This window comes from Acinonyx jubatus, chromosome B1, assembly GCF_027475565.1.
Source record: "Acinonyx jubatus isolate Ajub_Pintada_27869175 chromosome B1, VMU_Ajub_asm_v1.0, whole genome shotgun sequence".
Classification (NCBI taxonomy): domain Eukaryota; kingdom Metazoa; phylum Chordata; class Mammalia; order Carnivora; family Felidae; genus Acinonyx; species Acinonyx jubatus.
Window position 1 is genome coordinate 167,847,687 of NC_069382.1, and position 16,820 is coordinate 167,864,506.

The 16,820-nt window shown below is 47.8% G+C and overlaps 1 protein-coding gene across 15 annotated transcripts in view; it reads left to right on the top strand.

Annotated features, from left to right (window-relative positions):
- APBB2 (amyloid beta precursor protein binding family B member 2) overlaps nt 1-16,820 on the top strand; it is a 377,264-nt gene that overhangs the window by 356,356 nt on the left and 4,088 nt on the right. For 13 of the 15 annotated variants that reach the window (XM_053217427.1, XM_053217431.1, XM_053217425.1 and 10 more), the window contains 5 exons: nt 7,295-7,409; nt 10,030-10,117; nt 11,194-11,277; nt 13,322-13,437; nt 15,117-15,296. In XM_053217427.1, the coding sequence (XP_053073402.1) occupies nt 7,295-7,409; nt 10,030-10,117; nt 11,194-11,277; nt 13,322-13,437; nt 15,117-15,296 (583 nt within the window). The remainder of the gene's footprint in view (nt 1-7,294; nt 7,410-10,029; nt 10,118-11,193; nt 11,278-13,321; nt 13,438-15,116; nt 15,297-16,820) is intronic. The other 2 variants (XM_053217428.1, XM_027055863.2) reach the window with 1 other exon arrangement.

Here is a 16,820-nt window from a genome sequence, read left to right on the forward strand (position 1 = left end):
TAAAAGCATTCTTTTGTCCTTTTTCCTTGCCATTAAGAAATTTGAGGCTGTCATGTAAGATTCTTAGCGCTGACATTTTTCCCTGGCAGAACTGGAGGCTGGTCCTCTGGGGGAATAATTACCAACGAGAACAGCAAAAGGAGTAGAGAGTTGGAAACACAAGGGCTCCGTAAACAAAAGATGAAAGGTGCTCACTTCTGTTCAAGTTTAAGGAAGGGGCACAGATAGCTACGGCTATAAGCCTTCCACTTCCTGGGGGCTTTCTTGTTTTTGTTTTATACAAAAGGGACTTATTAAAAAACCGGTAAGACATCACTACATCATGACACTGTCACGCTGGGCTTTTAACACAAGACTTGCTCTGCCATACTGGGTGGCGGGGGAGGGGGGCATCACTTCCTGGTTTTTAAAGGAAACACTGTGATTCCCATGACTGCACAAAATAAATGTGTGGGGAGCAGGGGACTGGAACAGCGCCTCTTTCAGCAAATGGCTCCTCATCCAGCACTGTAAATGGAGCAAGCTGGAGCAAAGGACAAAAATGGTTCTTGCTGCTGAGTGTCAGACAGAATGTCTCAGACATCTGGAAGACTCTGTTGGAAAAAGTAGGAGCTGTGTTCTGACTGGACCTCAGAGATCATTTGGACCAGCTTTGTGGTTTTAAATGAGCGCACCCAAGCCCTGGGGGGGGGGGGGGGTGCATGACCACCAGGGTACCCGGTCGCTGGGGGAGGCATAGAAGCCCATCTGAGCCGTGGAAGCCAGGTAGCTGTATAGCCCAAGGGCTACTGGCGGCTCTGAGGAAAGAAGGGGGGAAGGTGGGAGGTGGCAGGAAAGCCATTGAGGGCTCTGTAGGCAAAGGTTCCTAAGATGCCCCAGCAGCGGGCTGACCCTCCCCCTCATGCAGTGTCAGAGCCACCTTGGGCCCTGGCTGGCTGTGTGACCCCCGGTGGCACCTGGTGCTTTTCCTCCCAAATTCCCACGTGGCCCTAGGCCCATCACAACAGCGTAGGCTTGCGGTCTGTCAGGAACACTATAGCTGTGGAGGTTTCTTGTTCCCCTCAGAACACAGGAAGATCTCTAGAAAAGGTCGGAGTGCTCTTACATGTGAGCATAAGGTCTCTTAGAACCCTAACACTGATTGGAAAATGTCTCTCTGAAAGGCCAAGTTGGACGATGTCTTGATCATTGTTGAAACTGGATGATGGGACATGGGGAGTTCATGGACTATCTCTTCTACTTCTGTGCGTGTTTGAGAGGTTCCAGAATGAGAAGTTTAAGGGAGAAAAAAATAGGCAGATGTACTATGTTCTTTGGTACTCAGGAGGTCCCACACTCCTCGGTCTCCTAAAGCTGGAACCCACTCCCTTCTCCAGGGAAAAGGCCCAGGACGCCAAGGTCACCACAGACCTCCCTCCCTTCTTGTTGGTTGCTAAGACCGAATAGCCTGTCTCCTGCTGCACAGCCTCTGCAGCCCTGGAGACTTCTCCTGAAACCCTCTTTTTTGGATGCCTTTGGGACCAGCTTGTCCTGGGCTTGCCCCCTCCCCAACACTTTCTCCACCCTTTCATTGGGCCCTCCTACCTCAACCGGGCCTTTTAATGCCTTTCTCTTTCGGTCCAGGCTTCGTTTTATCTTTTCTCATTCTCTACACTCTCTTCTGCTCTCCTGACTACTGCTGCCCACAGGTCCATGTTTTTAGTCCAGACCACAGGCCTGAGCTCAGGGACTAAGCGTCCACCTGCTTGGTGGCCCTGGCCACCTGGAGGCCCTCAAACACCTCACACTTCCTGCCCAACATGGAGCTCATGAGCTTCCTTCACCAAATACCTCCCCTCTCCCCACCTCGATGTGAGGGCACTTAGTTGGTCCAGCAAGGACCCTAGAGTTATTCTGGGTTTTCTCCCCTCATCACACCCATCAGCGTCAGCCATCCTTCCAACACCTCCCTTCCATCTGTCTCCTCCACCCCGTTCTCACAGATGCTAACTTAGCCCGCATCAGGCTCATCCTCTGCTACTATGTTGACATAGGGGGGTGCTCCCTTGACCCACTTTGTTCCACCCAAAGAAAGTTTTCAAAACTCCTGTCATGTGGGGTCACATGCCATACTGCAAGGCTCAGATGGCCAGACTGCTGATTGGCCACACATACAGCCTCCCCGCAGTCACCCTCGGCCCCTTACCACACCACTCTGTGGACTTTCTTACTTCCATGTTTTTGCTTGTGCTCACATTGAATCTTCTGTGAACCGTCCACTACCCTTCTTACCCTGGTGAGGTTCTTACTATACTTAAAGATGCAGCTCAAATCTCACTGGACGTCCGTATCATTAGACAGTGGGCTTCCGAGGCTGAACCTTGTCTGTGTTTGCATCTCTGGTGCCTGACACATAATAGTGCCTCAGAAGCTATTTGTGGAGGGAATTGAATATTTTTTAAAAACAGAAGTCTTTAATCATGTCATAGTTTAGGTAGAACATAAAGCCAAGTGGCAGCCGTATTAGTCCAATCGCTGCTTTAACAAATTACCACAAACGGTAGCTTAAAGCAACACGAATTTATCCCCCTACAGTTCTGGAGATTAGAAATCTAAAATGAGTGTCACACTTGTAATCATGGTGTCCATGTGGTTAAAGACTCCAAGAGGAAGTCTTTCCAGTTTTTAGAGGCTGCCTGCTTTCCTTGGCTGGTGGCCCCTTCTTCTGTTCTTTCACTTATAAGCAAAATTCCTCCTTCTTTCCCTTGTAATTGTGTTGGGCCCAACCAGATAATTCAGGATAACAGCCCCATCTCAAGATCTTTAATTTAATCACATTTTGGCCATGTGAGGTGACATATTCACAGATTCTGGAGATTAAGGGTGAGCATCCTAGAAGGGTCATTGTTCTATTACAACAGCCTTTTCAGAAATCAGATGCTGGAAAGCCAAGCTTTTTTTTTTTTTTTTTAATTCTTTTAATGTTTGTTTATTTTTGAGAGAGAGACGGAACACAAGTAGGGGAGGGACAGAGAGAAACAGAGACACAAAATCCCAAGCAGGCTCCAGTCTCTAGGCTCTGAGCTGTCAGCACAGAGCCTGACACAGGGCTCAAACCCATGAACCGTGAGATCATGACCTGAGCCGAAGTCGGACATTTAACCGACTGGGCCACCCAAGTGCCCTATGGAAAGCCAAGCTTTTGAAACCACCAGTTAAGCAACGTTTGGGTTTCATTCTAAATAATAATGAAATTAGATGAGCCACGCACTTCGTTGCACACAAGGGAAGCTGTTCACCTTGTGTATGCCCCAGGTCTGAAAGAGAGGACTTAACCTGCTTCTGACAGACCTCCGTGTATAACTTGCAGCTATTTAGGGTGACTCGAGGCGCACAGATCACTTGACCTCCACAGTGAGGAGAGAATGCTGGTTTTTTTCCTTGGAAGCAGATAGAAAACCTGGAGGGGTTAGTTATGGGATTCACTCACCATCACAAACTGACAGATTCCTACCTTCCTGATCTATCAGCCTGGTACCTGAGAGGGAACAAGAAAAGACAAAGCTGTAAAAAAAAAAAAAAAGAAAAAAGAAAAAATTGTCAGAATCCCCCAAACAAAGCCTTTGGCGGCTGAGCCTCTCCTCTGGGAAGATGTGGGTTCCAGATAGTTGCCTTGGGCATTAATCACTTTCCCTGAAGCCAGAAGAAAATGAAGATTAATAATAATAATTTTTTAAAAAAACTACTCCTGAGGGGTTGCATATTAAAGAACAGAGGGCGTGGAGCTGAAGTTTGATAGGATGATCCATTGCTTATTGATAACGGCTTGTTTCATCCTCCTTGGTGGTAACCTTGCACTTGCAGCACTTGCCGGCCGGCCAGCAGTCCTGAAGAGCAGGGTGGACCTTGGAAGCTATGCCATAGAATATCAGAGCCAGACAGGAACCTGGGAAACCTTTTTTTTTTTTTTTTGTTCCAACTCTCTCACTTAGAGATGAGGCTAGACTCCATGCCCGAGGTTGTATAGCTCAGTGGATCCAGGAATGAGACTGGAATCGGGGTTGCCTGAATCCCGATACGTTGCTCTCTGACATTGCCTTACTATCTCTGAGAGACAGCAGACACGTTAGATCTGTGCAAGAACTACAAAAAGTAGTGTGTGGCAAGCTCCTGTCCTTTGTGCTATAGAATTTATATGCTATAATAAGCATTTAGACACCAGCAAGGTCCTGGCACCCAGCAAGCTCTTGAGCTGGATGGACCATGCAGTAGAGGGAGCAGTGCCCCCCTGACAGTGCAGGGACACCAGCGGTCGCCAAGTGAGAAGAGATGCCATGAGTGGGGACCTGCCTTTCCAGAGCAGAGAGGAGAGCTCCTTGGCTGGAATAAGGATGCTGGGAGAGTAGGGGCGACAAATTTTGGAACTGTAGAAATCCACACAGAGTTGTTGGTGACCACAGAACCAAACAGATTTGACCGCAGCTGAACGTAACTTTATTTATTTACTTAGAGGGGACATGCAGGGGGAGGGGCAGAGAGAGAGGGAGACAGAGAATCTTGGGCAGGCCCTGGGCTGTCAGCACAGAGCCCAACATGAGGCTCGAACTCACGAACCATGAGATCATGACCTGAGCTGAAACCAGGAGTCTGTTCACTTAACCGACTGAGCCACCCAGGTGCCCCTGAACATGGAATTTTGAAGGGAAACAGTTGTGCATGGTAAGACACCACGTATATTCCTTTAGGATCCATTTAGGAAAGAAAAGAAGCCAGAGAGCTGGGAGCTAGAAACAGGGCTTCCCTTGAGCATGGTCTCCAAAAGCGAGGCCCTCGCTCATTTCTTTTTTAAATACAGTATAAAACCTTGGATTGCGAGTAACCTGCTCTGCAACCGTTCCACAAGACAAGCAAACATTGTTCATAAATTTTAACTTGATAAAGGAGCGATGTCTTGGAATACAAGTAGTACATGACGTGGGATGTCACATGATCCCAACTGAGCCAATGGTTCTTGAAATTCACTTTGATAGACAAGTGCTTTGGATCATAAGCATGTTTCCAGAACGAATCATGCTCGCAAACCAAGGTTTTACTGTACCGTGTTGTCTTGATGGTGGTTGAGACCAAAATGGAAAGGCATCAGGAACACAGTGTAGAATAAGACTGTGCTCGGGGCGCCTGGGTGGCTCGGTTGAGTGTCTGACTTCAGCTCAGGTCATAATCTCGCGGTTTGTGAGTTTAAGCCCCACGTCAGGCTCTGTGCTGATAGCTCAGAGCCTGGAGCCTGTTTCAGATTCTGTGTCTCCCTCTTTCTCTCTGACCCTCCCCCGTTCATGCTCTGTCTCTCTCTTTCTCAAAAATAAATAAACGTTAAAAAAAAAAAATTTAAGACTGTGCTCATCGCTCAGTCTGGGCCCAGGGCCTCACCCAGACCCACCCCTCAGCCCACTGCCATGTAGCCTGACGCCTCTGACTGAGGGCTGGCTCACCCTTCAGGAGATCAGGATGCGTGCTGCAGGCCCCATGCCAGAAAGAGAAAGGAACACTCGGTACCTATATGGCCAGGCCTCAACTGGATATTGGGGATGAATAAGGCACAGATCGTCTTCACAGAGCTTTAATGACTTGTGGGGAGTACACGCTCCTACACAGACACCGATGGTACCCGGTGCTAAGTGCCACGTGCATAAGTTGTGACCGCAGCACTGGGAAGGGCAATCTGCTCATCTCCGGGTCCCACGTGGTGACAAGGGCATGGAGACCGTGTGCACAAAGGCAGGGAGCAGAGACCTGCTGAGAATGCCCGAGAGGTCGTAGGGCTGGCAAGGGGCGATGGGTTCAGGACGTTTTTCGGGAGGTAAAACTGGCCAAACAAACACAGGGGTTGGGTACAGAGGGTGAGGGGGAGTCCAGAAGGCCTCCTGGTTCTAGCATGGGGGACACCAGCTGAGACAGAACATGAGGAAGGAGAAGGTTGGGGGGAGCAGGTATTGAAGCCAGGTGTGGACAGGCTGAGGCTGAAGTGCCCTGACCTGGGGTCGGGGTTCGGGAGCCCCCACTGCACATGGCGTGCGATGCAGGGGAGGCTTTTCTGCCACATCTCCACGATGGCCGTGGCCTCCAGTGGGTAGATCCCTGTGCCTTCCCAAAGAAGCCAAGGATGTTTAGAAGAAAGCGGCTGTCGTGGTCTGTGAAAAGACCACCAATTCTTTTATTAAGAGGAACCATTAAAAATAAATCCATGTGTGGTTACATTTACAGACAGTATCCTGGCTTAAGCAACAAACACAACGCGTTGTGATCCAGATGGGGTAAATCTGGGCGTGTATTGTTCTTAAACACTTCGATCTTTAAACCACTGTCCTCCAGTACGAACAGTAAGAAACTTAGTTGTACGGTTGGTTGTTCGGCCGGGTTCTTTTGAAGCCAGGTCTTGCCACAGTCGATATCCTTTTCATCAGCAGAACAGATGCTAACACGCAGCACCAGCTGCACGCCCACCGAGGTGGCTGGGCTGACGATATAGAGTGCCATGCTGCCGCCGTCACCCCGAGCTCTGGAGTGGGAGCCGCGCTTAACAGAATCAAACGCCTTTGACGGGATTTCAGTCTGCGGTGTCTCCTTGTGTCACAGCCCAGCCCGTGACTGCCCGTCCGCTTTCTCCTGCAGCTGTGGGTCCGACGCATTCTCCGTGCACGTGTTTACCCATCAGCCCCTATTGTTCTGCCTCTGCTGTACCACTGCGTTTGTCATAATAGCGCTCATGCACATTCATGCTCTTCTCAAGCCCCTTTTCTCTTTTATAATCATGGTATTTGTTGTTACACTAGAGAGAAAGTTCATCAAGAATTCGGTTTTTCATTAAGGGCTGTAAGAGTTTCCAGGAGTTCAGCACACTAACTTTGGGAAACACTGTAGTTTTTTTACTCAGAAATGAATTCTTTAAAAAACTTTTTTTTTTTTTAACGTTTATTTTTAAGAGAGAGGGAAACACAGAATCTGAAGCAGGCTCCAGGCTCTGTCAGCACAGAGCCTGACGTGGGGCCCGAACTCAATAAATGGCGAGATCATGACCTGAGCCGAAGTCGGATGCTTAACCGACTGAGCCCCGCAAGCACCCCAGAAATGAATTCTTAAATCCATGAAACTGCTCCTCCATTTTGGGGTAGCTATTGAAGTTTACGTTTTGTTTTTAGCCCTCGCATACTCTGTTTATCACTGACATACCGGCTCCTTGCTCAGCTAACATTCGTCACTAGAGAGTGTGTTGGTAAAGTTTCCTTTTCTAACATACTGATAAATTTTGTTTGCACAGAGATTTTGCTTACGTAGCAAGAGACAAAGATACGCGAATTTTGAAATGTCATGTATTTCGATGTGACACACCAGCAAAAGCCATCGCCACAAGTCTCCACGAAATCTGTTCCAAGGTAAGGCAGGTCAGGACACTGTGGTCAGTCCCTCTCTTTTTTCTCACTGCCTGAGCAGGGAAGGGGCCGTGAAAGGGCAGGGGCAGGGGGCTTGCCGACCTGTGCATTGCATTCAGGGAGAAGCGAGCAGACCCTGTATTTAGCCCAGGAAAAGTACTCCTGCATTTCAGGTGGTGCTCTCAATGGCTCTCCACCCACAAAATGAGCAGAGCCTTTGACCCTCCCACAGTTTGGAGGATATGGTAGGTGGGCTGAACAGAGACGGGCCAGGTGGTAGAGATGGGTACCCCGAGCCTAACTGGGAAAAGGGGGAAAGGAGTCAGGGCAGATTTTCCGGAGACAGGGCCCCCTGATCTGAGAGTAAACACAGGGAGAAGGGAGGGTATCTGTGCAAATGCAGGCAGCCAGAGTTGCCGTGAACCCACACTGACTCCAGGAGGACACATAGCTGCTCATGGAAACTGACCGGCTGTGAGGCAGGGCTGTGGTCAGTGTCTCACACTGGGGAGGTCCTGCTTCCTTAACCAGAGTCACAGAGCCTCAGAATGAGGACAGACAGTCGGGCATCTCGGGACTAGCCTTCCTTCCCTCCAGCAGAGAAGTCCTGCTAGAAACATCCCCACCCTCTGCCTGGTCCCTCCTTTGACCTCCATCCACAGGGCCCCCTACTTTTCAGGAGGCTGTTCTATTAAAATGAGCAGCGCTGACTGTTACAGAGTTCTTTCTTGTGTAGACCTGAAGTCCTCTTCTCTAGAACTTTCGCGTATTTACTTGAGATGTGAAATCTGTAGCAACAGGGAAAGATGCCTCCATCTTGTCTGTTTGCTGGGCAGCCCTTTATTACTTAAAACATTTGAAGCTGTGAACTGTACCTGTACATTTAGAAGTGCTGGACAAATATCTGTCCTGTCTCCCTCATTTCTCCAGAACCCCCACCCCCATCTCTTTTGGGTCACATGGTTACCAGGCCCCTCACCTGCTTCTGAGCGTACTGTAGTTGGTTCCCCCTGAATGAACACAGTGTTCTAAGGGTGAGCCAGTAGAGAAAAGACCATGGGCCACTCTGTCCCTTGACCTCCAAAGATGCAATACTAGGGTGATTGATATTTTTAGCAACCATATCACCTGCCGTCTTGTGTTCAGATAGTGATTAGCCAGGTCCCCAGGACACTGTCACAGATGCCCTTCAGGCAGGCCTTTCTACTCCCCAAACTTACTTACTGAATCTAAACACCAGACCTCACCATCACCTCTGCTGGATGTCACCTTTCTGGTTTGAGGCGAATGTCAAGACCCAGCCTCATTACAGCTCCTCTGAGCTAGCCACGCCCAGGCTGTAGCCACTGCTGGGCAGCAGGGACAAAGCAGGTGCCAGCCACATTTCCTCAGGGAGGGGTAGGAGCTGGGACCAGTCGGCTGCTCTGATGCAGGTGACCAGGACTTACAGGATGGGTGCTGGTCCCGAGACCACTGTTTATCCCAGCCCAGATTCACACTGGTGCATCAACAAGCCTGGGCCCGGCTGCACCTGTTACAGCATTACAGCACACTCCCCAGGTGCCATTTTCTTCCTCCATTTCTGCAACAGGCACCGCTGAACACTATTTACGTGCCAGGGACTGTTCTAAGAACACAGCAGAGACTAAAACAGAAAAGAAAAATCTTTGTCCTTGGGGAGCGTAAGGCCCCCAGAACACGGCCTGGCACAGAGGACGTGCTCAGTTAAAATTTGATGTTGTTAAACTCAGCCGCCTCCTTGCCTGCTGTCCCAGGCGCAGGCCGAGACAAGGGTGGAGTGGAGCTCTGGAGAAGAAGTGACTTTCGTTCTGTCTGGAATTTTCAGAAAGCTTGGGCTGGGAATGAAGGTGTGAGTCACCTTTTGGGTCATCAAAGGTTGGGCTCCTAAGCCACACCAGCACTGTGTAAACAGAAGTGAGAAGTGATGACTTTTCAGTAAAGGAGATGTCAGTGCCCCCAGCAGAAGAGAACCAGCGTGGTAGGCAGCTGACAGATTGAACAGTTTAAGAATAACAACCCCGATCGATAGCAGCTAATATTGCTGAGCGCTGACAAAACTGACATAACCTTATCACTGGGGACATAAACGTGCAAAGGGGAAATGAGACACAAGAGGCCAGGTGACTCGCCCAAGATCACACAGCTAGTAAGCAGCGAAGGTGGGATTTGAACTCATTCACTATCCCCAGGGCCCGGAAGAGGGTACCTAACAGCCAGCATTCAGAAGCAGTGGGAAAAGTCCGTTACTGTGCGTGTCTCACTGACCTCAGTGGGCCAGCAGAGGATATTTGTTTGGGTTGTTTCACTAGAGGTAGGAGCCAGGTGAGTGGAGGAATGAGTTCCAAACAATCAGGGGGCTCTGAGGGCTAGTCGTTCACCGGTTACCCCTGGGGAAAATGAGCACAGTTCTCCATGTGTGCAGTACGGAGGTGGGAAGTCAGGCAGTAGACTGTATGTAAAGCCAGCTTAGCTTGGAAGCAAAGTCCACTCAGACCCTTTGCTGGCTGGAATAGCTGCAGGCAGGGCTGCAGTGTGTTTTACTGAATCTAAACACCAGACCTCACCATCACCTCTGCTGGATGGTGTGTTTTCCCCCCTTCAGATTATGGCCGAACGGAAGAATGCCAAAGCCCTGGCCTGCAGTTCCTTACAGGAAAGAACCAATGTGAGTCTCGACGTTCCCTTGCAAGGTAGGTCAGTGCATCTGCTGTCTTCACGATGGTGCTGTCCATCCTAGTCAAGAGCCAGAAGGTCTCACAGGGCTCCTGGCCGTTTCTAGTCTGCTTAAAAACCATGCTCAACCCAACAAACGCACACTGAACCAGCCCCAGGGAGCCTCCTGTGCGCAGAGTTCATTTTGTGTCAATAGGGTTAGGCACAAAAGGCCAGGATGAGTTTCATTGCTACAAAAAAGGACAAGATTAAAGAATATTGTCTTGGGGTGCCTGGGTGGTTCAGTCGGCTGAGCGTCCGACTTTGGTCCGACTCAGGTCATGATCTCACAGTCCGTGAGTTCGAGCCCCGCGTCGGGCTCTGTGCTGACCGCTCAGAGCCTGGAGCCTGTTTCGGATTCTGTGTCTCCCTCTCTCTCTCTGCCCCTCCCCCGTTCATGCTCTGTCTCTCTCTGTCTCAAAAATAAATAAACGTTAAAAAATAAATAAATAAAAATAAAAATAAAAGAATATTGTGTTTAGTGATTTTATAGCTCCTGTACAGCCTGGGATAAGAACCAGCTAGCTTAAAAATATGTGGGTTGATGTGAAAAAAAATTTTTTTGTAACTGTGATGATGAATGTTAAGTAGACTTATGGTAATGGTTTTGCAATGTATACAAGTATCAAGTTACTGTGTTAGACACCTGAAACTAACATAATGTTGTGTGTCAATTATACCTCAATAAAATAAAAATATATCTATTGATATTTGGGGGGATTCTGTTTAGTTATTTTTCCTGTCTCTGTGCCCTTTGTGATTAAATTCTCTCTGGGCATCAACCACCTAACAAATAGGACATCAACAACTGTTATTTAGCATGAAAAGGACAGTAGCAGCTTTAAGACACCAAGAACTAACTGTTCCTGCTTCCCTGCTGAGAAACGAAAGTTGAATGGGGTTTTGATTGACAGAGCCCCTGTGTGTGGCGGAAGACCCGCTGTTCTGTGCCGCTTCTCCCTCTAGAGACAGGCTGTTGTGGCACAGGTGGTGGCTGTGTTTTATGTGTACGTTGGAACCACTGACAAAGATCTCTTGCTTTTGTTCCCTGTAGTAGATTTTCCAACACCAAAGACTGAGCTGGTCCAGAAGTTCCACGTGCAGTACTTGGGCATGTTACCCGTAGACAAACCTGTCGGTATGTGAAACATTTATGTCCTTTCATTGTGCAAGTGTTCGGGAGCTCGGGGGAGGTGTCCACCCTCCCCAACGGGTGCGATCTACTGTTCTGCTCCCTTTCCTAGTCTTGAATTAGGCCCTTGCACTGTCACCAGCCACAGCACATGAGCAGTCCCAATCAAAAGAGCAAAAGAGGGCAGGCTAATAAGCTGCTCGTCATGTGGTCCCCAGAATACAAGGACTTCAACAAGGCAGACACATAGTTCTGGTGCACCCAGCAGGCCAGAGATGCATGAGCCAGGGCTCTGCCCTTCTCAAGTGGGCCTTCCATCCCTGGGGCCATCTCTGCTTCAGTCCTCGTTGGCCCCTGGGCGGGGAGAAAGGGCTGAGGGAGCCCTCATGCTTTTCCTTCCAAGGTGTGATCCAAGAGCAGCACACACGGCAGTCAGCTCCCACCCCGGGGGCAGAACTTCGTTGCTTAGCCATACCGAGCTGAAAGGAGGCGGGGAGATGTGCCCTTTTCCTGGGCGGAAAAGGCTGTGGAGAAACCTGAACCCTCATGCACTGCTCGGGGGGGGAAAGTAAGGTGGTACAGCCACTTGGGAAAACAGTCTGGCACTTCCTCCAGAGTTCACAGAGTTACCATTTGACTCAGCAGTTCTGCTCCTGGGCACATACCCAAGTGAAATGAAAACATCTGTCCACACACACATTCACAGTAGCAGCATTCGTAATAGTCACAAAGTAGAAACAAATGTCCCTCAACTAACAAATGGATTCATGAGATGTGATGCTACCATACAGTGGAATTTTATTTGGCAGTAAAAAGGAATGAAGTACTAAAAAAAAATAAATATATAAATAAATAAGGAATGAAGTACTAAAAAAAAAATTAAAAAAAAAAAAGGAATGAAGTACTAAAAAAAAAATTAAAAAAAGGAATGAAGTACTGATAAATGCTACAATGTGGATGAACCACGAAGACCATATGCTAAATGAAAGAAGCCAGTTACAAATCACACATACTGTGTGATTCCATGTATATGAAATGTCCAGAAGAGACAAATCTCTTGGGATAGAAATTAAATTAAGTAAGTAATTGCCTAGAACTAGGGGGCTGGAAAGAAATGGATGGTGACCCCAAAAATGTACAGGGTTCCTTTTTGAGGAAATGAACATGTTCTAAAATTCATTGTGATGATGATTACACACCTCTGTGAATTTACTAAAAACTAGTGCGTTGTACACTTCAAGCGAGTGAATTATAGATGAATTATATCTCAATAAAGTTGTTATCTGACCTACCCCCTCACACTGCCACAAAAAAACGGGTGTGGGAACACTCAGCGAAAGGGCCCCCTGGTATAGTGCATTCTATTCACGTACAGGGCCTTCCAAACTTGGCCTTGTTCAAGTAGCAGAGTAAGGTGGAGGAAGATCGGAGTATTCTGGCAGTTGCTGGCTTCTGTTCAGTTCCTTTTTCCCAGCCTCCTTGCTTAGGAAAAGGTAGCATTTGCTTCAGTGTTATTTATATACTTGGGGCTGGGGAATCTTTGGAGAGAAAGTAGTACCATGGTCCAGTTAGACAGGACATCACACACTGCACATCTCTGGAGGCTCTCATGACCCTCCTTTCTATTGAAAAAGCTGGCTTTTTTTTCCCCCCAAGCAATGAAATGCTCAAATAGAATGTCTCCTGGAACTATTAAAAAAAAAAAAAAAGAAAAGAAAGGGGGCGCCTGGGTGGCGCAGTCGGTTAAGCGTCCGACTTCAGCTCAGGTCACGATCTCGCGGTCCGTGAGTTCGAGCCCCGCGTCGGGCTCTGGGCTGATGGCTCAGAGCCTGGAGCCTGTTTCCGATTCTGTGTCTCCCTCTCTCTCTGCCCCTCCCCCGTTCATGCTCTGTCTCTCTCTGTCCCAAAAATAAATAAACGTTAAAAAAAAAAAAATTAAAAAAAAAAAAAAAGATCACTTTGGGTGTAGCTGTTACTGGGTGATCTGGGCCCACATTGGAGAGTGATAAGTGGCTTTAGGACCTTTTTCAATTATCTGTTCCATCCACAGGAATGGATACCCTGAACAATGCCATAGAAAGTCTTATGACCTCATCTAACAAGGAGGATTGGCCGTCAGTGAACATGAATGTGGCCGATGCTACTGTGACTGTCATCAGTGAAAAGGTAAGAAGGATCGTAGATGCAGTTGGTCTGTCTGGGTTACAGTGAAACTCTGGATACAGTAATCTTCCATGAAACTTAGACACATAGCCAAGGCTTCACCTCCAGGGAGTTATGCTTACTTGTAATTAAAATAGCCTGCATTTATAAAACAATTTTTTGTCCTTTGTGTCTGGATCTCTGCATAACTTTGCTCTCCTCTGAACCAAGAAGCTCCTGTCCTGGTGTTCCCCATTCGTTCTTCCTCATGGGCCCAAGAGATTAAAATCATTTGCCAGAGGTAACTATGACGCTAGCAGTAACTCATTACGGGGAGTGGTTTTTTGGCTGCTCTCCAGGCTTCAGGATTACCTGGGCTATTTGTCTGGAGCTGGGGCACAGGAGATGCTTCTGTCGTGGGGGGTCTTTGATTTGTTCTGTCAATAGTAGCAGAGGCCGGTGGTCATCCAGAGAGGCCAGCGTTAGCCTCGAACCAAATTATCCCAATTTTATGGTTGATGAAACTGAGGCACGGCGAGGTTAAATAACTGCCCGTGGTCACAACAGCTAGAAGTGGCAAGCTCAGGACTTGATCCAGGCAGTCTGCTCCAGACTCTTTACCACTTTTCAGTTCCACCACTGTGAAGCACCTGCCACGAAAAGACCGCAGGTTGTTGGCCTGCTCCTGATTCTGTCCACTAGGAGGTCACCTTCAAGCCCAATTCACCTTCTCAAAAGGAGTTAGGAGTAAGATGCTCACGGACCCTGCCTGCCTCTCCAGCCTGCCAGGCTGGATTTCCTTAAGTCTTGAAACATGTCATACCCTTTTCTGCCTCAGCATCTACAAGCACTTCTGTGCTCCACGTCTTTGCCTACCCAACATTTACCGGGATCTCAACCTAAACATCGTCTCTCCCAAGAAAACTTCATGGCGTCTCAGGCTAGTTTCATTTGCCTGTTAAGGAATTCCATAGCACCTGAGTGAATATTTAGTAAGTCAAGATGTTAATGATCCAGAAGTCAACATTCTGGATGTGTTTACTAATTCACAAACTACATATGGTTGTTGCAAAGGATGTGGTGTTCGTAAGAATGAATTCCGAACATTTCTTTACACTGCATCATATGGATACCATATGGGGACCGGTTTGTGGGGAACAAAGTGATTTGGCAGCTTTCGTACACAGTTTTAGATAGAAATATGATTCCACGTGGTATTTAGCATGGGAAGGAGAACTGGATGGAAAGCCATCCCATGGCTCCTTTTCTCTTGGTTGCTCTGAGGTTTCCAGCGAGTTCACTTGGGCAAATGGGTTTTGAGCCACTGGGTGCCCTGTATGGGCAAAACCAAAGAAGTATAGTATACATGGCAGGGTTCCTACCCACAAGTGAACACGCAGGCTTGGAGCCTAGAGGACCGACAGCAACAGAACACGCCTGCCACGGAGAGTGTAGCTCAGAGCGGGATTAAATGTCAGTGAGACGCCCACATAGCAATGATGGCTGCTGCGGACGTATTTAGAAACTCGCCTTTCTAGGAAAACAGTCCTTTCTAAATCCAGTCGAGCTATGTATTTTTAACACCAGTGTCTCTACACGGCCACTCCAGTCTTGATTCTATGATCTAAGAAATGAGTATGTTTATTTTATAACTCTTGCCTGGCTTCACAGAGAGAGTGGGCGCTGACCAATGTGTCTTGCAGAATGAAGAGGAAATCTTAGTGGAGTGCCGCGTGCGATTCCTGTCCTTCATGGGCGTCGGGAAGGATGTTCATACATTTGCCTTCATCATGGACACCGGGAACCAGCGTTTCGAGTGCCACGTTTTCTGGTGCGAGCCTAATGCGGGTAACGTGTCTGAGGCGGTACAGGCCGCCTGCATGGTGAGTAGTCACACGCCAGGGAGCTGTTGGACCTCCCGCACCACTGCTCTTGTCTCGTATGCGGTAAATTAGCACAGAGTTACTAATATAAAGGAAAATATGTCTGATCTCTAAAGTGATGTTTTGCTGTATAACACCCTCATTCCTGTGGACACAGTCACGATGAGCGGTTTACCATCTCAAGAGGCCAGGACGCCTACAAGAAGCGGGACTGGGCGGAGCGACGTTCTGTGGAGATTTCCAGTATCACTGAAAGCAGTGATCTTCAAAACCACAAATTCTTAATTCTTGATCTCTAATTAATTTCAATAGGTGATCAGGAAATGTTGGTCATGTATGAATTGGTGCTATTTAGAACGAACTTGGTACTTAAAAAAATTGCAGTGTATTGAATGATTTTTATTTCAGATAGTTGGTTTAAGCCCACCGTTCTTACATATTTTATTTAACTTATATCTGTGAACTTAATCCTTAAAACAGCCATTTGTAAGGTAGTTGTTCTGTTTTCTTTATGACAGAACAGAGGCTCAGAAGAAAGAGCGGGCCTCAGGGCACAGAGTTGACAAGACAAAGCCTGTGTTCAACCCCAAGTTTTGGGGGGTTTTTTGTTTGTTTTTTAATGTTTATTTATTTTTGAGAGAAAGAGTGCAAGCAGGGAAGGGCACAGAGAGAGGGAGACAAAGAATCCAAAGTAGGCTCCAGGCTCTGAGCTGTCAGCACAGAGCCCGAAGTGGGGCTCGAACACACCAACTGGGAGATCATGACCTGAGCTGAAGTCGGCCGCTCAACCAACTGAGCCAAGTAGGCGCCCCGCAACCCTGAGTTTTTGAGGTGACACAGCCAGTTCTCTTTGCACCATGTATATGATACCAAACAAAAACACCACATCATTCATTCTGCAAATATCCTTTGAGCACCTTTGTGCTGGACGCTGAAAAAGTTCTAGGAAATTTGAGGGAACAGTATGAATGTAGGCACCAAAACCTGAGGTGGATGGTGATTCTTAGCAACAGCAGGTTCGGTTGCTGGAGTCAAGTAAAGGAGGTCAGGTCTGTATGATAAAAAGCCTGTGATATCATGGCAACGTGTTTATCTTCAGCAAAGATTATTAAGCAAGAGAGATGAATTGGTATTAGGTTTTAAAAGCAAACTCAAAACGAAAACAAAACCCACCAAAGGTAGAGGATGGGTTGAGAGGATAAGGTTGAGGTGGAGAGATCAGCCAAGAAGCCATTTTACTGGTCACATGAGGGTGTCAGAGGGTCTAAACCAGGAGAACAAGCAGGAGTAGATGACTTGGGATGTTGTAGAGAATTGCCTGGCTGGGGATGAGGAATGGTGAACTTGAAGCACCTGTTCTTCATTTAATTCAATCCACCGTTTGTGGGCTGGACTCTGGGAAGTTCCAGTAGGGCTGAGAGATGAGCCTTACATTACAGAGCTTAAGTATAAGACACATAAGCCAAAATTCTGTTGCAGTGTAAAAGATGCTCTAACTAGAAGTATAACACCACACTAGACTGA